Source organism: Globicephala melas, chromosome 8 (genome assembly GCF_963455315.2).
Source record: "Globicephala melas chromosome 8, mGloMel1.2, whole genome shotgun sequence".
Taxonomy (NCBI): Eukaryota; Metazoa; Chordata; class Mammalia; order Artiodactyla; family Delphinidae; genus Globicephala; species Globicephala melas.
Window position 1 is genome coordinate 44,719,266 of NC_083321.1, and position 25,667 is coordinate 44,744,932.

At 43.1% G+C, this 25,667-nt stretch overlaps 1 protein-coding gene across 11 annotated transcripts in view; it reads left to right on the forward strand.

The window, feature by feature from the left end:
- IRAG1 (inositol 1,4,5-triphosphate receptor associated 1) overlaps positions 1-25,667 on the forward strand; it is a 176,978-nt gene that overhangs the window by 129,945 nt on the left and 21,366 nt on the right. For all 11 annotated transcript variants that reach the window (XR_004034096.2, XM_060303505.1, XM_070046143.1 and 8 more), the window contains 5 exons: positions 9,095-9,218; positions 12,867-12,897; positions 15,289-15,429; positions 15,916-16,047; positions 18,061-18,202. Coding sequence is in view for 10 of the 11 variants with exons in the window: in XM_060303505.1 (XP_060159488.1) it covers positions 9,095-9,218; positions 12,867-12,897; positions 15,289-15,429; positions 15,916-16,047; positions 18,061-18,202 (570 nt within the window). In the remaining variant the exon portion in view is untranslated. The remainder of the gene's footprint in view (positions 1-9,094; positions 9,219-12,866; positions 12,898-15,288; positions 15,430-15,915; positions 16,048-18,060; positions 18,203-25,667) is intronic.

The window sequence follows — 25,667 nt, forward strand, 5'->3', positions numbered from 1 at the left end:
TGAATTTTTTGTGTGTTTTTCTTTCAAGGACCATGTTGTACCTAATTATTAAATAGATGCACTATTTTAACTTTTTATTATTATTTCATATTTATATTATCACTAAATAGAAGAACATATAATATGTAGAAAGAGAAAATATATAAAATATAAAAATATATTATTTCATGTATTATTTTATATTTTTATTTTTCATTATTTTAAGGAAATATATTCTTCTCTTCCGAGTTTTAAGATTCATGTTGAATTTTGTCAATTTGCATATCTATTTAAAGAATCATATAAATTATATCATTTAATATATTAATTAATAATTTTCCATATATAGTAATAAACCCTTATGGTCCTGCAATAAAATGCATGTTGTCATGATGTACTTTCTTTTATATTTACTACCAAATTTTCTATGTAAGTAACTCTTTTAAAGTATTCTGCAACCTTCCTGCTTTAATTAAGATAAAATCTAAGTTGCTTTGACATGAGGCCCCAAAGTTTGCTAACCTATAGGAGAGAGAAGATTGTTTCATGCTTAAGTAACAATTCTAAGGTGAGCTGTCGGGTTACAGGTGGCTCTGCTCCATGTGATCATTCGGAGACCCTGGTTTCTTCTCTGTTGTCATTTTGCTATCCCCTGAGGTATTACACTTGTCTACATGGTTGAAGCTGGATCATGGGTAAATCTGTGTTCCAGTTTGTAGGAAGGTGAAACAATGGAAGTTCAGAGCAGGCTTTTTTTTTTTTTTTAAGTAAACTGGGAGTTGCATATCTCTTTTTGGCTCCCAGTTCATTGGTGATGATGTGGCATGGCAATACCTAGCAGCAAGGGATACTGGGGAATGTTGTCACTAGCTGGGCTGCTGGCCATATGTCCATATTAAACTCCTTTCACATGGAAGCTGAGGAGGGCAGATTTTGGTGGATGACCAGTTGTCTCTGTCACATTGTCTTTCTTACATAACAATATTAGAAAGTTTCTCATTTAGTGCATATGGAGCTTTGAGTTTTTTAATAGAATTTAATACTGCTTTGTAGCATTCTGTGGTATGAGGAACTATATAAATTGTTTGACCTTTCTCTTATTGATTACTATTTAGGTTGTTTGTATTCTTTCTCTACTATAAACGATGTTATAATGAGCATTCTCCATGATATATTTTTATAGAAATGCATGAGTTTTTCCATGGGATAGTATCTTAGAAGTAGAATTGCTTGATCAAAAGGTATTTATATTTAAATATATATGCATACTGCCAAGTTAACTTACAAAAAATTATAACAATGTAGACATCCACTACTACAGCAACACCTCACTATCTAATACCAACAGGGAACAAGATGGATCTTAGAAATAAAATTACCAGGTAAATGAGTTTGATTCCTATAAACACTAAACTGTAAAAAATTAACCATGGAAGATGTTCAGTAAAGGTACCCTCCCTCCCACTTTTCTCTCATTTCTAGAATCTGAGTGGTTAAAAGCTCAAGCTTCCCCACTTACCAGCTGCATAGCCTCAGGCAAGTTTCTTATGCTCTAGATGCCTTGTTTGCTCATCTATAAAATGGGGGTGAGAATAGTACCTACCTCACTGAGCTGAGGTAATGTTTTTATGCGATACTGGTCTTTATTCCAGCAGGAACCTGTCATACATTTTAATTCCTGTCATCAAGGTTGTAGAATTCTTTCTTGCCAGCTAAGTGGGACATTGTACTCTGTGCTCCACAGTATAGAGGGCAGTCTGGAGATGTGGTGGGCAACCACATGTGCTTGATCAGCAGGGTTGTGACTTCCTTTTCCTACATTCTGAAAGCTCCATCAAAGAGCCTCGTCCCCGCCTGTACCTGGGACCAAAGGTATTGTAAACCCCTCCCGGGAGCTAGAAAGTCTGGCCCCCTTAACAGGTTCTAAATACAACAGTGCATATGAGCTCATTGGGAAAAACTCAGATCTCCTGATGATTGTTGGCTGTTCCTCTGGGAGATGGGGAAAATCTAGAACATTCTGGAGTCTTAAGAACTTTGGCTCTCCTTCGGTTTCTGAGGACTTGGAGACTCTCTTCCCTGTTGCATCTGGTCTTTCCAACAAGCCAACCAGTTCTCTTCACAGGGACCCTTTGAAGGATGTTTGGGTCTTGATCATCTGCAGGTCATTTCAAGCCAAAGACATGAGGCTGACTGTGGACCAGTTCCTGGGCTGCATGTTGGGGGTGCAGAGGTGAAGGAGACTCAGGCCCTGCCGTCATTACCAGTCCCTTGGCTCCCTCAACAACCTCCTATCCCAGCTCTCTGCTTGCACTCCTGACCTCCTCACCCAGTTCAATCCACCATCCGCAGGCAGCGAGAGGAATCTCTGAAATGCAAATCTGGTTCAGCCTCTTCAGAGGCTTCATTCTCCTCTCAAAATGAGCACTAGAATCCTTAGTAGAGCTTAAGAGGCCCTGTGCGATGAACCCTGCTCACCTCCCCAGCATCTTCTAGGACCACTCTCCTCCTCCCTCTCAACGTCTTGGTCTTCCTTCAGCAACTCATTCCTCCTCCTTCTTAGGCTTGGCTCATGCTGTTCCCTCTACCTGCAATGTTCTTCCTCTCTTCCTCTTTGCCTAATGAACTCCCATTCAGTCTCTAGATATCTTCTCAAATGTCACCTTCCTAGGGAAGACTTTTCCAGCACGCTCCAGATGCTTCTCCCTTATAAAATCTATCACAGCATGAAAAGTAACATTTGGGTATTTCTCTAATTAATCTGTCCTGCCAGGTAACAAGCTCCCAGAGGACAGTGACACATCTGTTTTGCTCAGCATTATATGCCTAGCTCCATGCTCATTGCCTGGAGCGTAGTAAGCACTAAATAAATATTGAATAAATTAATGAGCTCACCCTCACCTTGTAGGAGAGGAAATACAAGGGTAGACAATGTCATTACAATACATTGTGTCAAGACTTTAAGACCATAAAGTACCTAGGAACACAGAGGAATACGCAGCCAGCTCAGTAGGGGTGAATGAGTCAGGGCAGGATCCTTGGAGAAGCAGCTTTGAGCTGAGGAAGAGAAGGGCATCCCAGGCAGAGGGAATAGCAGGAGCAAAGGCACTCAGGCATCTTCTAGCACTTGGCATGTTCCAGGAACATAAGGAATCCCAGGTGAATCAAGTGTGAGCCATGTGTCCCAAAGAGATGGGCAGCAAGGGTGGAGTGGAGGTGGGAATCAGAGAAGGTGAAGTCTTTGAGGTCTAATTAATGAGTTTGAACTTCCTTTAGCACCCCTTGCAAAGCCAGAGAAGCCTGTAGGTAAGGAAGCATGAGGATCAAAGCTGAGTCTGAGAATAATTCTTCTGGACAGTTTGTGAAAGCTGAGGCTAGAGGTGGGAAGACTAGGTAAGAGGGTATGGAAGCAGCCTGGTGAGAGGTGATGGGACTGTAGACTGAGATGGACAGGAGGGAACGTGGGGAGGATAGGTTTGAGAGCCATTTGGAGGTCAGCTTGGCAGGACTTGATGAGGGGATGGGGTGGAGAGGGAGACCAGAAAGACCAACAGGTGTGCGTCTGCACGGCCAAGGGGGTGATGGTGCTATTAATCAGGGTGGGGAGCACAGAAGAAGGAGCTCCCTTAAGGAGAAAGACAACGCGTTTGGGTTTGGACATCTGAATGCCTGTGGGAAGAAGACTGGATGTCGCAGTCTGACAGAACTGGCTTTGCATCCTGGCACTACCAGTATTTAGCTGGGATCCTGGGGAATCTACTTAACTTTGCTGAGCTTCGGTTTCCTAGTTCGCAGCATCCCCAGAAACTGAGCTTAGCAATATTTGCTCTGCAAATATTCTAAGGAGTAAATGAGAAAGTGCATCTAATGCAAGCTTATGTTTGATCAATGGTGGCTGTTGAAGTGGTTTTTGTTATCCTGATCCAGAGGGTAATGTCTAGGACGTGGCTGGATATCTGGACCTGGACGTTGGGAGAGGTGTGGGCTGAGGCAGTCCTTCCAGACACCCCAGTCTGGGGCTCAGGGCCCTCAGGTCTCAGGCAAGGAGAAGGCCTCCCTGAGAAAATAGATCAGAAGAGAGTTGATCCCCAGGTCAAATATCTTTGACCTTTTGGGGGATCATCCTGGACCTCAGCACATCTTTAACCAGAAGCCCCCAAAGTTACTTTTCCAAGTCCTGGAGATTGCCAGAAACAAAAGCTTTCATTGGAATGAGGTGGTATAGGCAGATATTTTTAAAATAATTTTACTGTTTTTATTAAAAATAGCTCGTCGATTTTCAAAAAATTCAACTAACAGTGAAAAATACAAAGAAGAAAGTAAAAATCGCTTACATCAAACATCCCCTTTCCCACAAATACAGAAGGAGTGAGGGAGATCATAGATTGCTCCATATACTTTTTTTTAATAAAAAGTATGAAAATTTAATTGAACTTGAATTAAAGTGAAGTGAAACTGTAGGCCTTGCTGAATTTTGGTAATTGCTTCCTCCAAAAAAAAAAAAGAGGTTAGTTTTAAAAAGTTTTAAAATAGATATTATGAAATGCATTAAGGGTTTGGAGTCATTGAGGTTCGTTTTTATATTACATATTTCAAGTTTGGATTATTGCAGGGAAAGATGAGAACGGCAGTATTTCTTCCCACTTTCATATTTCTTCCTAACCTTTCCATCTCCACCTATACAAATGTTAAGTTATTCTTTTTATACTCTCAAGGTTGTAACATTTACATTCCATTCTATAACCATAATTTCCATAGTTGTTTAGCTTTAAGCTTATATGTAAGTGAATTTAATGTTCACCACCAGTCCCTTTACTGTGGCTCACAATTCCCAAGCTTATGATTTTGATTTATGTCTTGTTTAGCTGGATTTCATCATCCAATAGTTTTCCTAGAAGGGCTTAGAGTGCATTTTCCTTGAATTCTAGCATGTTTGAAAATGTTCTTATTCTTGAAGGACAGCTTAGATGGTTATAAATTCTGGATCACTCTTTTCCCCAGAGCTTTGTAGATGTTACGCTGTATTCAGTGTTGTAGAGAAGTCTGAGACCAGCTTATTTCCAGCACCTCTCAACCCTTACCTTTCCCTGTAGGTTACTTACTCTTTCTATGAGGGTAGTTGGAGAAGCATTTTTATGTTCATATATAGCTATGGATCTATATAAGATATATATACATGCATAGAAAAGAGTAAGGTTTTATATATATGTATATATATATATATATTTTTTCTTGGTGTGCTTTTTCAGTCTGCAAGTTCAGCTTTTCTCTCAGTGGAGGAAATTTTTTCTTCTCTTATGTCTTTGAATGTGTTCTTTGTTCCTTTTGTTTTTTCACTACTTCAGAGCCACCGTAATCTGTAAATTTCTCCTCAGTGTCTCCACTGTAGGTCCATTACTCTACCTCTCAATACTTTAATCTTTCTTTCCTTCTTTACTTCCTTGTGCTCATCTCAATCTCTCCCACTAATTCAGCTTGACGCTCTATCTGTTTTACTCCTGCATATTTCCAACATATTGGTTAGTTCTATATTTTTAGAATTTTTTGCTTCATTTTGTTATTTTGGTCTTCAGTTTATTTCCTTAAATTGTAATCTTCTTCCATTTTGTGCGATCCTCTCATCTCACCTCTGATTCCTATTTTCATTTTTTCAGGTTCTAATTTCTCCTTGAGTCAAGACATTTGTGGTATACATTTTGCACAAAAAATGCATTTTATGTGTTTCTTGCATCTATGTTTCTATTCTGACATCTGTCTCCAGCATGTTTCTATTCTGACATCTGTCTCCAGCATGTTTCTTTTCTTCTTTCCTTTATACCTTCCTCTCCTCTTTCCTTCCTCTTTTGACTATACTATTTTTGTGTAGTTGCCATGCCATTTGTTTTCATTTAATTTTTTTTTTGATATGGACATTTCTACCTGGATTTTCTCTTGACCTAGATATATTGTGTAGGTCAATTTTCACCGACTTTTTCCTACCTTTTCTGAGATCTCTGTCCTCCTGGCAGCTCTTAGTTGAGGACTGGGTATTTTGTGTCTGCGTTGTCATTGCTTGGGTGGTGGGGAAAAGAGGAAGTTCAGCTGGTGCTGTGGATAGTGGTGTTGTGGGTTGGTTTCTGCTCTTCTTCTATAACTTTGTTAATAGTCTAACACTTGAATTTATTCCACTGAAGTGGGGGCATATCTTATTCCCTTGGGTGGGCAGTAGTGGGGCATGGATTATTTCACCAGTTCAGGGTAGAATTATAGGGACAATCTGCCCAGGTGTTTATTTTCCACACTTAACCCAACTATTCCCAGCAGCCACTCTCACTCCCCTGCCAGATAAAGGAAGGAAAAGATAGACAAAATCCAAAGAATTTGGCCACTCTGCTATTTCTCAGAAGTGCAGGATGGGGGTAGGGGTTGTGACAGCTTCAGTTGGGGCTTTCTATGTGTCTCCTGTCACTCACTCTATCAGAAGGGATTGTTTTATTTGTTTTCTCTTACTTTCCTTTCTGGTAAGTCCCTCTGTGTTGTTTGGGATCATCAGCTCTGGTAGAATACTATGCTGTCATTCTGCTTCTCCTCTCCCCTCCTCCTCAGTACGAAAAGCAAATAGCAGCACAGGCAGTTTTTTGTCTTGTTGGGTGTTCTTATGGTGGGATGGATATCCTTCTACTCTAGAGAAACTTTCTGAATCGCCTCTGCAGCTGCCTGCCCACCCCTCGGTCCACTTCTCCCGGCTCTGTAGTCACAAAAGTGACTCTAAAAGTTTGTCACAACGTTTCCTCTCACATCTTCCTCTCAGTACTGATTCTTTGAGGGAGGAAGGAAGGGTTATCAAGGGTGGGAGCTCTACATTTATTTCTAGTAAGTTCTGTTTTTCTCTGGCCATTATTTTTAAAGATTATTGCCTTTTCCTGTACTTGAGAGTTGCTGGTCTATTTTTAGTTGACTTTAAATTTTTTGTTGTTGTTATTGTTGTTAATTTGGTTGAGATCAGGAGGGTGGCAGGTTCTGGGATCACTCTATTTATTTATTTATTTATTTATAATTTTTATTTACTTATTTATTTTTGGCTGCGTTGGGTCTTCGTTGCTGCGAGTGGGCTCTCTCTAGTTGTGGCGAGTAGGGGCTACTCTTCGTTGTGGTGCGCGGGCTTCTCATTGCAGTGGCTTCTCTTGTTGCAGAGCATGGGCTGTAGGCACGTGGGCTTCAGTAGTTGTGGCATGAGGGCTCAGTAGTTGTGGTTCACTGGCTCCAGAGCGCAGGCTCAGTAGTTGTGGCACATGGGCTTAGTTGCTCCACGGCATGTGGGATCTTCCCAGACCAGGGATCGAACCAATGTCCCCTGCATTGGCAGGCGGATTCTTAACCACTGCACCACCAGGGAAATTCTGGGATCACTCTTAAGACAGCCATTTTAGCAGGGCTAGAAACCCATCCCTTTTTGGGGAGTGGGGTTCTACCTAGCGGACTTTTCTAGGCAAAATCCCCTCGTATGACTTCCCTGTGATTATTAGACCTCATACGGTTATGTCAATCATAGATTTCTCAGGAGCCCACTGCTTCATTATCTCTCTGCTGGGTGCAGTGGGGAATACATAAAGGTAGAGTGTGACCAGAGGCACCACAAGGTTTGCCATCTGTCACATGGAAACGTCAGACAGCAGTAAGTGTCAGGACAGAACCCAAGAGGTGACAGGTAACTAAGAGAACTAGCTACCTGATATGAGTTGAATCTCATATCCAAAGAAGAATCGCTGACTGCCCTGACTCTGACAGATGGTCCTCCGGACTTTGCTGGATTCCTTGAGTACCAGGAAACTCATGAACACTGTTCAGTTATCGGGAAGCTCAAAGTGTTTAAACATTGTTTACCTGGAGCCAAACTATACCTCCTCTTCTCTCTGCATGGTCTCCCTTGGGGAGGCTTCTAATTCACATGACTCCCAATCTTAGCTCCATTTAGATGGCTACCGCAACCTTGCCCGTAGTCCTGATCTCTGGCCTGGACTACAGTTCTGGAAATCTGTTGGGTCAAACCCATGAAAGACGGCAAAACACGGATAACTAAAAGTCCTGCGTGCAAATGGAAAATAACCATTGTATGGGACGAAGATACCTGATTTGGTTCAAGTAAAAGAGATTCAAGGCTTTTAATCCTAAATGTGCTGTGAGCCCATAGTGTAGGGCACAGCAAGTCAGTGCTAAATGAATAACTAATGTCAATGCCAAGACCATTTGCCACAGTGCTCCTGAGCTAAGAGCTTGTTAGAGCACATCTGGGCTCTGGGACAGCAACAACCAGAATGTGTGCAGTCAGGGGGCGGCATCTAGAGGCCGCAGTGAACAGTTGGGAAAATCGGGCTACAACCTGGAGAAGGGAAGCTTTGGAGAGGTACAAGAGCTGTCTTCAAGCAGGAGAAAAATTAGTGGGAAAGAGAGTACTTGGTTTGTTCTTTCTGCCTTCAGAGCACAAACCCACAACAGGTTTAGGAGATTAAAAAAAAAAAAAAGGCTATTTATTGGTTCTGTTGATGAGGAGGCATCTATTTCTGAGATCTGTAAAAGATCTAATGACCTTAGCTTTACTCTGGAAAAACCCTGTTTCTACTCCTATCTATGGGGATGTGGAACCAGATGCTGATTTCTAAGTAGGACACAGATGATAGAACTTCTGAATTCATCTGAGGAAGAATAGTTGGGCAGCAGGCCTCTTGAGAAGCCTGCCAAAGAGAGGGGACTTTTCCAAACTTTATAGCCAAAGAGCCAACAATTTTCCAGTTACCAGAAACCAACCTCAGACCCCAGACACAAGAGCCTGCTTGGTACCATGGAGAGCAATGGGAAGAACATAGAACTTAGAGCAGATAGAATTATTTGAAGCCTATGCCATTTACCAGTTCTGTGACCTTAAGCAAGTTATTAATCTTGCTGAGTCTTAGTTTACCCACCTGAAAAATGGGATGATTAAGGTCTAACTCATTGGGTCATTGTGAAGATAAAATAACAATTATAAAGCCCCTGGCATATAACCAGGTTCCAATTAATGTTAAAGCTATTCCTTACCCCCTGAAGCAAATTGCCAAGAGTATTACATTTTATAAATTAAACACTTTTTTTTTTTCAGGGCCCCCTTCTGAACTCTCCCCAGCTATTGAGGAAGAAGAGTCAAAGAGTGGCCTGGATGTCATGCCCAATATTTCTGATGTGCTGCTTCGCAAACTGCGGGTCCACAAGTCTCTCCCTGGAAGGTAAAATTGGGGCATGGGTTGCACAAGACCCCACATTGGGTGGCCCCTGTATTCAATTGTAGATAGGACACAGGAGCACCAGACTTGATTTTTGACCCCAGAAGGGTCAAAGTCCAATAGTTCAGACAGGACTAATACACCCAAAACAAAAAGAATAATAAAGGGCCAGGTGAGGTGGTTCGAACTCAAAGAGAAGCAGGTGGGGTTCATAGGTGAACAATGCCATCAAGAAAGTGAAAAGACAACCCCCAGAATGGGAGGAAATATTTGCAAAGCACATATATGATAAGCGACTTATTTCTATAATATATCTTCGAAGAACTCTTATAACTCAATAAAAAAAACAACTAATTTTAAATTTTTTTAATTGAAGTGAGGTTGATGTACAGTATTATATGTTACAGGTATACAACAGAGTGTTCACAATTTTTAAAGATTATACTCCATTTATAGTTATCATAAAATATTGGCTATATTCCCTGTGTTGTACAATATATCCTTATAGATTATTTTATACATAATAGTTTGTACCTCTTAATCCCCTGCTCCTATCTTGCCCCTCCCCACCTCCCCCCCAACTGGTAACCACTAGTTTCTTCTCTATATCTGTGAGTTGGCTTCTTCTTTTGTTATATTCACTAGTTTGTTGTATTTTTTTAGATTCCACATACGTGGTATCATACAGTATTTTTCTTTCTCTGTCTGACTTATTTCACTTAGCATAATACCCTCCACGTCCATCCATGTTGCTGCAAATGGCAAAATTTCAATTCTTTTTTATGACTGAGTAGTGTTGACAACTAATTTTTTTAAGTGGGCAGAAGATTTAAATAGACATTTCTTCAAAGAATATATATGGGGGTCAATGAGCACATGAAAGGATGCTCAGCATCAGTAGTAATTAGGGAAATGCAAATTCAAGTGGTTTATCATGAATAATAAATGAAAAATTCATTAAATGAATGATTTATCATTTATCATAAATGATTAAAATGAGGTATAATTTTATATCCCTAGAATGGTTTTAATAAAAAAGATGGGAAATAACAAATGTTGGTGAGGATATGGAGGAATTGAAATTCTCAGTAAAATGGTACAGCCACTTTGGAATAACAGTTCATCAAAAAGTTAAACAGGGCTTCCCTGGTGGCGCAGTGGTTGGGAGTCCGCCTGCCGATGCAGGGGGCGCGGGTTCGTGCCCCGGTCCAGGAAGATCCCACATGCCGCGGAGTGGCTAGGCCTGTGAGCCATGGCTGCTGGGCCTGCGCGTCCGGAGCCTGTGCTCCGTGGCGGGAAAGGCCACGGCAGTGAGAGGCCCACGTACTGCAAAAAAAAAAAAAAAAAAGTTAAACATACAGTTATTGTATGGCCCAGCAATTCCACTCCTAGGTATATAACAAAGAGAAATGAAAAGTATATGTCCACACAAAAACTTGTATGTGAATGTTCAATAACAAGCATTTTTCATAAAAGCTAAAAATGGAGACAAGCCAAATGTCCATCAGCTAATAAATAAATAAAATCAGATATATCCATAAAATGGAATACTATTCAGCCATAAAAATGAAATACTTATATATGCTACCAGATGGATGAACCTCAAAAACATTTTGCTAAGTGAAAGAAATCAGTCATGTGTTGTATGATTCCATTTATATGAAATACCCACAATAGGGAAATCCACAGAGACAAAGTAGATTAGTCATTGTATAGGGCTGGGGATTGGGGGAGTGACCACTAATTGGTATAGGGTCCCTTTTTGGGAGGATTAAAAAGTTCTAAGATTGACTGTAATGATGGTTGTACAATTTTATGAATATACTAAAAACTACTGAATTGCAAATGGAAGAGCATGAAAAAAAGGAAAGAACAGTAAATGCAAAGGCCCTGGGGCCACAACAACGTAAGTGTGTTTGAAGAGCAGAATGGCGAATGTGGCTGAAGAGTGGGAAGAATCCGGTAGGGGCCAGTTCGCAGAGGCCTTTGATTTTATTCTAAGGCCTATTAAGGCAGTTTGAATTCTGAGGCACATCCAGAGTGGTCTCCTTGTACGTCACCTGCTAGGCCTCCACCTTTTTGGAGGGTAATGGCTCTGCCCCTCCCTGCCTGTGCCAGTTCATGAGGCATAGCTCTCTGCTTCAGGAGCTGACCTTGTCATGTGGCTTCTTTACCTAAACCACACCTCCCTGGGTCCTCAGGGCCTTGTACATTTTTCAAAAATGCGTTCTATAGCAAAAAAGCAGAACGTGAGTAATCAAGGTAGAAAAGTAAGTTTGGTTAATAATCGATGAAAACGTAATTTTCACATAATATCCAAACAAAGCCAGGAATCAAACGCAAGCTCAGTGAGTTTGATAACCCATTTAAGCAAGATGTGCATGTCCTATATGACAGCTGAGATTGTGTTGGCTGGCCCCCAGAGGAAAGGGCCTGACGGGTGGGCCTGTGGCCAGAACTGCAAGCCTCACACAGCTTTGCACTTGTTTATCTCGTGCTCTGTACTCTGCTGACTTGATGGCCATGGGGTCTTGTTGCCTCATCCTGACAGGAAGGTTCTCATAGTCCCTAGTCAGGGGTGAGAACCAACCCCTTGCAGAGATTGCTGACCCCTACCTTTGCTCTCGGGGTCCCTCCACACCCGTCAAAGGGAGGAAGCTGTGTTTCCTGAGAACCTTATCGATGGCATGCTGGTTGCCAAGTCCTGTGACGCCAGTAGGACTCCTCCCCGTTCTCCCACCCCAGCACAGGAAAGGGCCCGGTGCGTTATTTACGTCGTCCGGGTTTCAGAGCAGGGCTTGCTTTAGTCACCAGCCAGAGCAGCAGCCGAGCAAGGGTGCAGAGCGGAGGATGCTTGCTGTGGGAACCGCACCCTCTGCACCAGCTGGGGCTCTCTCGGCCAAACTCTGATTCCAGCCATCAGAAGAGGCTCTTGCTGTGGAGAAGAGCTCTGGCCACTCTTCCCTACCGTCTATCCTCTGGCTCACATGCACCCTTGTCACACCCCTCAGAGGCAGGAGAAGGGTCAGGCTTTGCAGACCTGGGCAGCCCCAGAAAAATTATAATGGCTGTTCAGATGTATACAACTTATGAAGTATAGAGCTTGTATAGTCTTTTATTAAGTCCTCACAGCATGCCTGTGAGTTAGTCATAATAATAAACATCTCCTGAGTGCCTGCTGAGTGTGGATGTCATATGAATATACACATATGTACATATATATACACATACATACACGTGTGAATGTCATATATAGGTGAATATAGACACATATATATACACATTTATACATACATATATATATTCCTTATAAGACTCCTGCAAGGTAGATATTATTCCCAATTGACAGATGAGATTAAATAACTTAGATTAAATAACTCATCCAAAGTCACACTTAGTAGAGGCACTGGTGGAGCACTGACCCCAGGATCTAATAGTTTCCACCATACTTCCTCTGCAGGAGTCACTATCTTGGCGAATATCTCACGGGTTACAGAACTCACACAAAGGGTACCCTGCATCTTTTCCATCTCGCCAGCCCTGCTTACTCTAATTCCTGGAAACACCTGGTCTGCGTGCTGTTCAAAGGCACCTTTTGGTTTATTTCAAAGGTTGGATAAAGTTCATTTGCATGTCTTTTCTTTTTCACAGTGCCCCTCCACTCACTGAAAAGGAAGTTGAGGTAAGTAACTCCAGTGTTTTATGAAATTGAGTACTTGAGCTTGAGTGGGTTCATTCAGAACATTTCCTTCTCCAGCCTCTGCTCCTGACATTTTTATACAAACATGAGAATGAGTGGCCATGGGGGGAATATGGGCATCGTGATCAGCCCTATTGAGCCACCAAGCCCCCGACCACCACTCCAGTTAATGGAAGATTTTGTCAAATTTCGTCAGGGATGAGACGGTAGCTGGAAGTTCCACATTTCTTCAACGGTTGTTTGTTTTCTTTAAAAGTATGACTTAGATACACAGAGCAGCTGGGAGGCTGCAGAACTGAATCAAATTTATTTCAAAATTATTAAAAGATGGTCAGATTTCACGTTTCAGACTTTGATCTGGAGGAAGAAGGTGCTTTCCTTCTGAGGGTTTCAGACGTAAGGAAGCCAGCTCAGCCAAGGTGGTGGCTATGCTGTCAGCTCTCCCACCTTCCCTGATTCTCCCATGATTCTCCTCGGGGCCTCCTTGTCTCTGTAGAGAAGCTGTCCCAATGGGGCTGGTGAGTGAGCTCAGAGGAATTTGCATTTCGTTCTGTCGAAGGGGTACATGGTCAAAGAGAATGCATCGGAGGTGAGACAGTGAGGACCTCCGGCACCAGCAGTAGTTTGTTTCCATGACAATTACATTGGAATTGATAGAAGGAGGGGAGCAAGAACATGGATGATTCCAGAATACTTCACTCCGGGTTGGGAGGATGGAAGATTTTACAGTTTACCCTTGATAACAAGAAAACGAACATACACTTACTGAGACCCGGTGGACCCCATAAGCACAGGGAGATGGACTGCGTAAAATATCTGGCACAGATAGTAACAATTACCTGGCACACAGACGTAGAACTCACAGTCCTTGGCACACACATATCCATCCTTTCAGCTGACCCCCCCATCAGCTCTGAGAAACAGGTAGAGCAGGTAGCAGAACAAAGGAGGAAACTGAGGGATTAAATAAGTTATCTGAGATCCCAGACCCAGTGCTTAGCAGAATCAGCATTTGGAGTCAAGTGTTCTGACTGACTTCAGGGCTCTTTATATCACACTGCCATTAAGGGGATAACCCAGTTATAGAGAACTAAATATTGAGCATTATTGATAAACTTGACTGAGGCTTGGGCAAGACAGAGAATCCCCACCCACTGACGCTGGTGGTGATGGCCGCGGGCACTTTGGTTAAGGGTGCGCTCCTGTCCTCAGGTGTGTGCTGACACAATCTGTGCTCAGCATGGTGAGAGGAGCACAGGCTTTGGAATAAAATCGTCTGAGGCTGAATTCTGGCTCTGCTACTCCCTTGTGACACCTTGAACAAGTTAATGACCTCTCTGCTCTCGGTCTCTTTACCCATAAAGTGGACATAACAGTTCTTATGGCAGAGGATTGTTGAGGGATTAAACAAGCTAAGGTGCGTAAAACTCCTGCCAGTGCTGGCGTATAGCAGATACTCAACAGGGAGTAGCTTTCAATGTGGCCCTCATCATCATCATCATCGAGCAGTTCAGGGTCTTCAGTTCTCCGTCTGGAGATGTCTGCCCCCCGTGGGCCATGTTACATGAACTTCAGATGCTCAGGCAGAATCAACTCACCCTAAGGGTGTAAATCTTCTACCACTTGACACAGGCAAGGTAAATGAGGGCTGTAAAAATGAAGGCCATTGCTTCCTTCCTGTGTAGAGTCCATCTGTCTATTTCTCCTCCCCAGTAGTTTCCTATTAGACCAGGAATTCCATGTCTGATCAACACCACCTTTCAAAGTTCATTCATGCAGGCCGCATTTTTGGCATGGAATATTTGTCCCAGAAAGCTTCTCCTAACAGGATCATACTTGGCTTTGTTTAATCTCCTGGCAGCTTGTAAAAGCTGCTTTCAGCGTAGGATTTGGAATATTCAGATAAGATGCTGGTTGAAGTTTGCTCTGAGTCAACAGGCCTACATCTCAAGTGGGGTTTCTTTAAATACAGTGGTTTCATGTGAAATCTCCAGAACCCGCATGCCATAAATCCTAGCATGAATCCAAACTGCTTACGCAATCAGCTGTGTTGGCCCGAGTTTATCTAAACCCATATACAGGATGTTATTTTCTTGACATTCAGGAAAAAGCAAAGTGTTATTCTCTTATTCTTTTTCAGTAAAATGTGTTTGGTCTTCTGGTCCTGGGAAGGACCTGGCATGGACCTCAGGTTACTATTTCGCCATCTTTTGTGCAGTTTACTTCATTAAGGGAGAGTTTCACTTGTTCTTGGCTGCTTTGGGGGCTGGTTCCAGGAGCTGATTTAAAATCCTTGAGCAAAAACTCCACCAGGAGCCTTGCTCCCAGCACTAACTCCTCCTAGCACCTCTCCAACACTCTTGTTCCCAACAGAACGTGTTTGTACAACTGTCCTTGGCCTTTAGAAATGACAGCTACACCCTAGAATCTAGAATTAACCAGGCGGAGAGGGAACGCAACCTGACAGAGGAGAACACAGAGAAGGAACTGGAACACTTCAAAGCTTCCATTACGGTAATTGTGGAGCCTGATTGGGGAATCCTTGCAGGAGACACTTTCCCCAAGGGCTGTGCCGGGTCTCCTGCTTTTCTCAGTCACCAAGTAGAGTCTCCTGAAGTGAGAAATGGGGCCAAGGCCCTGAGCCAGGCAGTCTTCCTCAGAGCTGGGCGGAGCTGAGGCCGAGATCCCAAAGGCTTGGTTACCTCAGGGCTGTGGTTAAGGCCTCTGAGCCCTTGGCAGCCTCTCAGGAGGGGGCTGGATGACCTGGGATGGCAAAGGGAGCACCCTGGGGACCAGAGACCCAGAAGTGATTCCCTTCCTTCAGGCCAGCCAGCTACAGAGTGTCCACGTTGGGCTTCTCCAATCCCAGCAGTAGCCATCGCCTGGGCCCTGCCGAGGCCCCTCCTCTCGGCCAGGATGGGGCCAGGGCTCGTCTTGTGACAGCCCTGGTCAAGTCTTTGTCTGTGAGGACCCCATGTGATGTTCCTTCTCCCTCCTCAGTCCTCAGCTTCACTCTGGCACCACTGTGAGCACCGGGAGACCTACCAGAAGCTGCTGGAGGACATTGCTGTCCTGCACCGCCTGGCTGCCCGCCTCTCCAGCCGCGCCGAGATGGTGGGGGCCGTCCGCCAGGTGAGCTCTGCTCTGTCTGCAGTAACTGGAGCAGGGATGTAAGCAGTGGCAACTACAGATACTGCTTACGGATGGCTTCCTCTGTGCCAGACATCCTACGTCCATAATCGTAGTCGTCTCCGTGTATTTTTGAAGGCCCACCATATTCTTGAGGTGCTCCCCAGAAAAAGCTTTCTGTGGATACCCACATTTGAGAACTGCTGCATACTACCTTCCTTTCTTGGAGATTTCTAATGTATGTTGGCATAAGCAAGGCTTTGAGAAGTCCTGTAATGAAAAAGTCTGTTTAACATTACCGACATATTTCTCAAATGTATTTGAGTAAAGAATCACTTCCCCCTTCTTGTTCCCACAAAATACCTATTCAACTCCCAGGGAACTAGTATTTGGCAAAATGTGCTTTAGGAAAAACTGCTTTGTTTCATTAATCCTCCCAGCAACTCTGTAAAGTAAGTAATCTTATCCCCTGATGAAGACGTGAAGTCTCAGAAAGGTAATAGCACTAGCGTGGGGCAAAGCTGGGGTGCAGGCCCAAGTCTGGCTCCCTCGCAGCCACTTTGAAGTCGTGAGGCACTCAGGGTGCCACCCTGATCCAGCATGGTGTTGTGGGGTCAGACCGCCTGAGTTCTCATCCTGGCTCCACAAGGATTCACTGTGTGGCCTTGGGCCTCTGTGCTCCAGCTTCTCCAACCGTAAAACGCGGATGCTGACAGTACCTGCCATACAGGGCACTGTGCCACTTGTAAAGCACCTGGGTGTCGTTATCACTGTTGCTGTCACTGTGGACCCATGTCCTGCTGCGTGGTTTGCATGACAGGGGTGTTCCTGGGGCCCAGCCCTGGGCAGTTCTCATAGAATGAAGGAAGGACAAGCCACGGGGCTGTCCCACCCGTGTGCTTCCGGCGAAAGGGCACCCAACTCAGCAGCAGCACCCAGGAAGCCACTCCAGCTGGGAGCAGCAACAAGGGAGGGCTTTAGGGAAGTGGCTGGTCTCAGCTCAGGGCTGTGGGGACTTTGTCCAGGGGACAGTCACTGAGCATGTCCCTCTGTGGACAGGCAGGCCGCGGGCAAGGATCTCTGAGGGATCCACGGGGTGTCAGTAGAGAAGACTCTTCCCCATTTTGCACAGCCCTCGTGAAAGTGTTTCTCAGCCCACGCACGGCTCACTCCAGCCTTCACCCTTCTCCAAGTGGCTTCCGTGTCTCTGTCCTCACTGTCTTCTCTGGTTCCACTGGACTGGTTCAGGCACTCATCCTCTCTTCTCTTGTTGCTCTTGCTGCCACCAGTCTCACACCCTTCAGTCCAGTCTCCACTGGCGACCTGATTATGACACTCCCTTACTTTAAGACATTCGATGGCTCCCCTCTTCCTTCAGAATAAGTCCAAATTCCTTAGTCTAGCATTCAAGGTCCTTCACAACCCAGCCCTAACTCACCTTTTCTTCTTGCGAACAAACCCAGCCATTTGCTGATTCCTACATGAGTAGGATGACCTGTGCTTTCCTGGCTTTCCAGACAATTCTGGTATATGTTTATTGTCCCAGCATAATTCGTGATGGCATCCCCTTTCACTCTGCAAAGGATCCTGTCTGGAGGGGAAATCCTCACCTCGATAGAAGCCTTGTGATGTCCTGCCTCTGGACCTTGGCTCTTGGAGTTCCCTGGCTAATGCTCTTTGTCTCTCCTGCCCATAGCTATGTGCCCAGATGCTACAGCACTTCACTCCGTCTCAAGAAGCCTCCCCTGACCCATTCTCTGCAAGCAGAGGTGACTCTGCTCCCTCTCATCTCCTGAGGCTTTGTGGCTGGGCTCGTCCTTGTTATCCCTGAGTGCAGGTGCCTGAGCCCCTGTCTCAACTCACATCACCGACAGCAAACTCTTAGAGGGCAGAGTCACGTCTGATTGGTCCTTGTATCCTTTCAAGTCCCCCAGCCCAGAGCTTGGCTCAGAGCAAACAGTGCTGATGAGCTTTTCATCCAAATGCCCTGTGTGTTCACACTCTTCTTCCCTGCAGGAAAAGCGCATGTCGAAAGCAACAGAAGTGATGATGCAGTATGTGGAGAACCTGAAGAGGACGTATGAGAAGGACCATGCAGAGCTCATGGAGTTTAAAAAACTTGCAAATCAGAATTCAAGCCGCAGCTGTGGCCCCTCTGGTAAGAAACTGGGTTCCTGCCCACCCCCGACCTTGGCCCTGTAATATTGGGTCCCTGATGGATCCAGGCTAGCATCATACCTATGGGACAGCCCCAGGACCTGTGTTAGGGTGAGCAAAGCTTGCTGCCTGGCCCAATGCTGCCCACAGGGCCTCACAGTCACTGTTCCTGTGAGCTTGGGGGCCTGGAACCAGAAAGCATGAATGGCCCCCAAGCAACTCCTAATAAAAGTAACCAGAGAAACTGATCACTAATGCAAAGCCCATAGGCTGCAAGAATTCAACCTCCTTTGTGAGAGTGGCACACCCCAAACCTTACAACCTTTGTGCTTTGGGGTCCCCACTTTGGGCAGCACATGCTAAGGAAATTGCACTTTATTCTGGAAAGCATTAGGGATCCAACCAAAGATTTTAATCAGGGAAATGACATGATCATATATAGTTTAGAAGATTCCCTCTGGCAGTGATGTGGCAATTACATTACTGGGGTAAAGCCAGAGACAGGGAAACCCACAAAGCGACTATTATAGTAATGCAGGTGAGAGATGGAGTCTGGGCAGAGGGGTGGAGTGAGAACCTGGGTAAAGGAAATACTGCTGAGATAACTTTTAGACTCGTGGGCAAGACAAATGTTTTAAAGAAATACTCTTTTTAAAAGAAGTTCTATACAGATTGCTATAGAAGCACAGAGGAAGGGCCATCTGGTTCCACTTGATATTGAGTTGCTGTGGTTTTGTTTTGTTTCGTTTTGTTTTTTATTGAAGTATAGTTGATTTACAATGTTGTGTTAATTACTGCTGTACAGCAAAGTGACTCAGTTATACATATATATACATTCCTTTTCATTTTCTTTTCTGTTATGGTCTATCACAGACTTTTTTTTTTCAGGAGAATATCATTGTTATTTATTTATTTATAATTTTTTTAACATCTTTATTGGAGTATAATTGCTTTACAATGGTGTGTTAGTTTCTGCTTTATAACAAAGTGAATCAGCTATACATATACATATATCCCCATATCTCTTCCCTCTTGCGTCTCCTTCCCACCTTCCCTATCCCACCCCTCTAGGTGGTCACAAAGCACCAAGCTGATCTCCCTGTGCTATGCAGCTGCTTCCCACTAGCTACCGGTTTTACATTTGGTAGTGTATATATGTCCATGCCACTCTCTCACTTCTTCCCAGCTTACGCTTCCCCCTACCCGTGTCCTCAAGTCCATTCTCTACGTCTGCGTCTTTATTCCTGTCCTGCCCCTAGGTTCTTCCTGACCTGTTTTTGTTGGTTTTTTTTTAGATTCCATATATATGTGTTAGCATACGGTATTTGTTTTTCTCTTTCTGACTTAGCTCACTCGGTATGACAGACTCTAGGTCCATCCACCTCACTACAAATAACTCAATTTCGTTCCCTTTTATGGCCGAGTAATATTCCATTGTATATATGTGCCACATCTTCTTCATCTATTCATCTGTCGATGGACATTTAGGTTGCTTCCATGTCCTGGCTATTGTAAATAGTGCTGCAGTGAACATTGTGTCACAGACTATTGAATATAGTTCCCTGTGCTATACAGTAGGAGAGTTGCAGTGTTTTAAAGTAAAAGTAGGAGTTCTCCAGGCTAAAGGGGGAAATACACCCCAAGTGGAGGAAATAGCATGTACAAAGGCGTGGAGGTTGGGCTGAGAAGACTATGAAACAAACAGTCTGCTGTGGTTTGGGGTGTTGGAGCGTGACAATGACATGTTGAAGGTAAGACTTGTTAGACCAGGGCCACATGCCAAGCCCTGTGAACAATCTGGGTCTTTGTCCTCCAGGCAGTGAGGAGACACCGGTGGGTTTACACCAGCTGACATAGTCAGATTTTATTTTTAGAAGATTGCTGACTTCAGAGTGGACGAGGCATTAGGAGAGTGTGGACATTGAGGGATGGAGAGACGCGTTAGGAGGCTCTGCCGCAGTCCAGGAGGAGGAGGACGGTGCTGTGGACCAGTATCTCTCCTTGGGAGCTTGCCAGGGTTTGGGCTCTGGCTGATGAGGTGTGGTGTTAGCAGGAGAAGACAGACCTTTTAGCAACAGGAATCCCTGTTGGAATGCAAACATCCGTGTTACCAAGAGCAGAAGGAGGGAAAGTACACAAAGTATAACAGATGGAGAAACCTTTATAAACAGGAGGTTTCACAAGTTTCCTGGGGAATATCAGTGACGCTTCCCAGGGTCCAAAGGCAGCGTACACATGCTCCAGACCGTCTGCTTTGGTCTTGGCAGCAAGGCTCCTGACCCACATGCATCTGGGCCTCTAAGAAATCTCTCTCTGTCAGTGTTGGAAGTTGGAGAAGCTACCACCAAAGAAATCCTAACACGTGCACTCTTACAGTATTGTCCTGCAAGGTGCAGGGTCTCCTGTGAACCACCTTACCCATGATTTATGGAAAGAGCACAGTTGCCTGTGAGTCTCATCCATTCATTCTACAGGTGTTTATTGAGCATCTCCGGTGTGCCCACGTGATACTGGAATACAGAGGTGAAGTGTACCCAGCCCCCGACCCAGAGGAGTTCCCAGCCTGTGGTGAGGGCAAGGCAGTGTAAGCAGTGCTGTGATAGATGTAAGCAGATTTTATGGGCGCACATGGCAGAGTCCCACGGTTCAGTCTGGGGGCCTGAGAAAGTGCTTACAATCAGATGGGAGCCGGTAGTGGAGTGTTGAACGGTGAATGGGTAGTTTTCACACATCTGTTCCCACTCCACTGTTTTTCCAAGCTACACCTCAGCTTGGGCTGGTGCAGAGGGGCCAGATGTGCCCATCAGATACTCTGTGACCATTCCCTGATGGTGGTTGTTCTTTAAGCTTTTATATGACTTCTTTGTCGTATATGCAGTCTTTGTCTGTGCCTGAAGACTACAGTGAAAAAAAAAATCTCTGATTTCAAGAAAGATGATACACATTCAGAAGAAAAAAAAATCTATTTTTTTTTTCTGAATATGAAACATGCTGATTGCCTGCATTTTGGATTATTTCCTTAAGGTAGATTTCCAGAAGTGTAAATACTAGCTCAGGGGAAAGGAATATGTAGAAGGCTCTTTTTTTTTCTGTATAAATAAGATCTTTATTAAACAAACTGAAACAGAGAATTGAATAGTCACTGGGGAGCTTTAGGGGAAAAGTCAGTTTTACCAAATATCCAGAGAGGGAAAAAAACACAAACTTCAGTTGACAGGAGTTGTGAACAGAATCATCAATAAAGTAGTGTCATTGCAATGCCTAGCTTTTAGAAGAAATTAATCAAGAGTCAATATAAATATCTCATAGATTCTCTCTAGTCATAGTACTCCAGGTTTACCTTTAAAAAATGGGAAACAAGTGAGGTTTGTTCTCAAGGCATCTTTTCCCACTTAGAGACCCTCATGCTGTCCCTTGACTGAAATATATCCCTGAAATCTTACCTTTGTCCGTTCTACTGTAAAAAATGCCCCAGTTTTGTGTTCAATTCCTTGTATATTTGCTCTCTATATTTAATGGTGACAAACTAATATATGCTCAGTTTTCTGTGATTAATAAAGAACAATCATTCCCTCTATCAGGTGGATTTGCATTTTAACGGGGAATTCTGATGACAGACAGATTCAGAGTTTATGTCACTAATCTTTTTTTTTCTTTATACAGCAGGTTCTTATTAGTTATCTATTTTATACATATTAGTGTATATATGTCATATAAGGCTCTTAAAGCAAATTATTTCCAAATAACCCATTGATATTTCCATTTAATGGGTAACGGTGATGCTCAATTCATTGTGCCGTGGACATTCTTGGCTTTTCTTTTTGAAAATATTTTTGACTTTGATGGGCCAATGTCGTATCTCTTCCCATAGTTTTAATTTGTATTTCTTGACCTTTTCAAATGTTTCTTGGGCATTTGTATTTCTACTTGCGTAAATTCTCTAATTCTTTGCCCACTTGTGACATTGGTATTTTATTAACTGTATGAACTCTTCATACACAAAGAATATTTTCTGGTTCTGCTGTTTTGGCTGACAGGAAAACTTGAAAATCCTTTGACTACAAATACTTAGAAATGTCTGCTGGATAAAGTGAAGCAAACATTAGTCTAAAAGAATAGCTGACTCCACAAGAAAAGAAATTGAAATACTCAGATACAAGAAAAGAAAAGAGAACTGAAACCAAGCTGACCCTGCAGCTTTCCTTGAGGATAAGAGTCAGCCTCAGCTATCTGGGCTCTGGGCTTTTGCACTCACATGCAATCTGAGATGAGGCCTCGGACACCCAAGGCAGAGAGTTGACTCTGAGCCTCCCATAGAAAGTTAAGACTTTCCAAGGACTGCGTCTGTGGAATACTCACCAACTCACAATGGAACAAATCAAGGAAGTTTGTCTGTTTCACCCTGGGCTCTAGTAAGAAAAAAACACTTTCTCCTTCCTCATAGGAAAAGTGCATGCCCACAAAGTACATGCCATAACAAAAGTGATGATGCAATATGCAGAGATTCTGAAAAGAACATCACAATGGTGCTGCTAGGAACACCGCGGAAACAAACATAAGTCGCTCTGGAGAGACACACCCTGCGCCCAGGAGACACAGGATCCTCTAAGTAAAGCTTCACAGAAGATGAGTTTACAATATAGAATTATAAAATAGGAAAACAATCTACCACAAGCAAGAATCATCAGACACCCAAACCACAGGATTATATGCTAAAGATAGCAGATAATAAAACAATCTGATACATTTTTTAAAGATATGGGTAAAATTATTAAAGGCATAAAAGAACAAATCAGAAATATGAGAATAGAAGAGTACAACCATCAAAAAAAAGAATAAAATAGAATCCTAGAAATGAGGAATAGAGGCATGGAAATGAAAAACTCAGTTGTTTAGGAGTGGTAGTTATTAGAATTGAAGCTATTCCTCAATATTCAGATCTCCTCCTCCTGAATGTGCCCATTCAGATGGGCACACTTCTTCTCCATCCCCTTGAAGTTAGGTGAGGCCATGTGATTTGGCATTAAATGTCAGTGGAGGGACATGTGTCGCATTTGAGCTGAGGTCCGTAAGAACTAGTGTGCCATTTGCCTTATGTTTCTTTCTCCAGACATGACAGCCATCACTGCTCCAAAATAGTAGAAGCTCCATCAGCCTGAGTCTTGAGTGAGGGGATGCAGAGCAGAGCCTGCTGCCAACTCATAAGCAAATGGACACGTAGCAAAAGCAAGAAATAAATCTTAGTTGTTATAACCCACTAAGGCTTTGGGGTTGTTTATTATTGTAGCATAGCCTAGCTTATCCTGATTGGTACAACATTTACATCAGATTAGGAACAGCTGAGGAAAAAATTTGTCAACTAGAAGACAGATTTGAAGAAGTCACCCAAAATTCAGTTCAGAGGGATAAATTAATTTAAATATGAAAGAAATGTGGTACGGGATATAGAATGAGAAACTTCGAAATACTTTTATTAGGAGATCCATAATGAGAGAATAAGGGAGAGAAAATATTCAAAGGAATTTCCCAGGATCTGAGAATTTTCCAGAACTAAAGAAAGACATGAATCCTTGCATTTAGGAAGTACAGAGACTCCCAAGCAAAAGAAATAAAAACACATCAGAGAGAAACTTTAGAACCCCAAGGACACAGTGCAGTTCTTAAAAATAACCAGAGAGAAGACGGATTATTCACAAAGGAATGGCAATTTCCAAGACCAATAATAGGACCAGGAGACAATGAAGTATTGTCCAAAGAGCTGAGAGAAAATAACTGTCAACCTGGAGATAATACTACCAACTAAATTATCATACAAGCTTGAGGGCTTTGTAAAAACATTTTATGGCAACAACTGAGAAAGTTTACCTCTCACAGATCCTTGCTAAAAGAACAACTAAAGGATGTGCTTAGGGAAAAATAAAATTGAGATCAAAAGAAAGTCAGAAGCAAGAAGGGATGGTGATCAAAGACATTTGTAAACATGTGGGTAAATCTAAATAAGCATTCACTGTGTAAAACAACAATCATCATAATTTGGGATTTCAAAAACAAAGTAAAATAAAAATACTGAAAAACAGGGACTTCCCTTGTGGCACAGTGGTTAAGAATCCGCCTGCCAATGCAGGGGACATGGGTATGAGCCCTGGTCGGGGAAGATCCCACATGCTGCGGAGTAACTAAGCCTGTGCGCCACAACTACTGAGCCTGTGCTCTAGAGCCCGTGAGCCACAACTACTGAGCCCATGTGCCACAACTACTGAGTCCGTATGCCACAGCTACTGAAGCCCGTGCACCTAGAGCCCATGCTCCGCGACAAGAGAAGCCACCGCAATGAGAAGCCCACTCACCGCAATGAAGAATGGCCCCCCACTCGCCGCTACTAGAGAAAGCCCATGCGCAGCAACGAAGACCCAAGGCAGCCAAAAACAAAATTTAATTAATTAATTAATTTAAAAAATACTGAAAAACAATATAATTTAAGTTCAAAGGAGTGATCTTTTTTTAAGGTTGATTCAGGAAAAGGATAGAGATCTTGATTCATTTAAAATCTAATGTCATGTAACATGTTAAAAGTTTAAGGGGGCACACTAAAGATTACAACTAAAATATATAAATTCCAAACCAATTTGGGGGGGAGGGAAGGTTAGAAAAAATTCAATTAATGAAGGAAACATAAACTACAAAATGAGATGGTAGAAATATATCAATCACAAGAAATATAAACAACTTAGACTTGTTGGTTAATAGAAAACCTCAGATTAGATTAAGAAAAAGTGTTAGTTATGTGCTTTTCAAGAGAAACACCTAAAGTACATGAATATGAGGAATAGACAGCTATACAGACTAGATGGTACTGGTCAAACTGAATCAAACTGAATTGAGCTGTCAAAAACCTTTCTCTACGCATGCTGGTGTTTTCTAGTGGTAGTATTATCCAGGTGTGGTGCTAAATATTTTACATGAATTTTACATATTTTCCATATCACTTAATATATGTACTAAGGAGAAGAAAACCCAGGGGTGCTAGTTTCTTTTGTTCTGAATTATTTTGTAGATGACATATTGAAATTACTGTTGTCAACACGTTTCCATTTTTTATTGACACCACACCTTCCTTGCTCATAATTTCTGTGAATGTACCTTCCTTGAATGAGCAAGAAATGACCCAATAAGCCCTGGTATTGCTACGAGGAATCTTCACATACTCTCCACGGCATAACCCAGAGACCGTGTGGTGGTATGAGGTGGAGACCAGAGGTACAAGACTAGGGATTCTCATAGTGCCCAGAGGAGTTAGGATGAAGGCTGTGTCCCAAAAAAAACCCACTCTGCAGATGATTGTTTCAAAAGGTCAAGTGTCAAATTCAGTGACCTCTGCACCTAGGCCCTTGGGACATCCCTTGAGGGTCAGTTCTGGCCCATAGATACCTTGGCTTAGTTTCTGCTATCTGCTTCCTGCTGGAGCC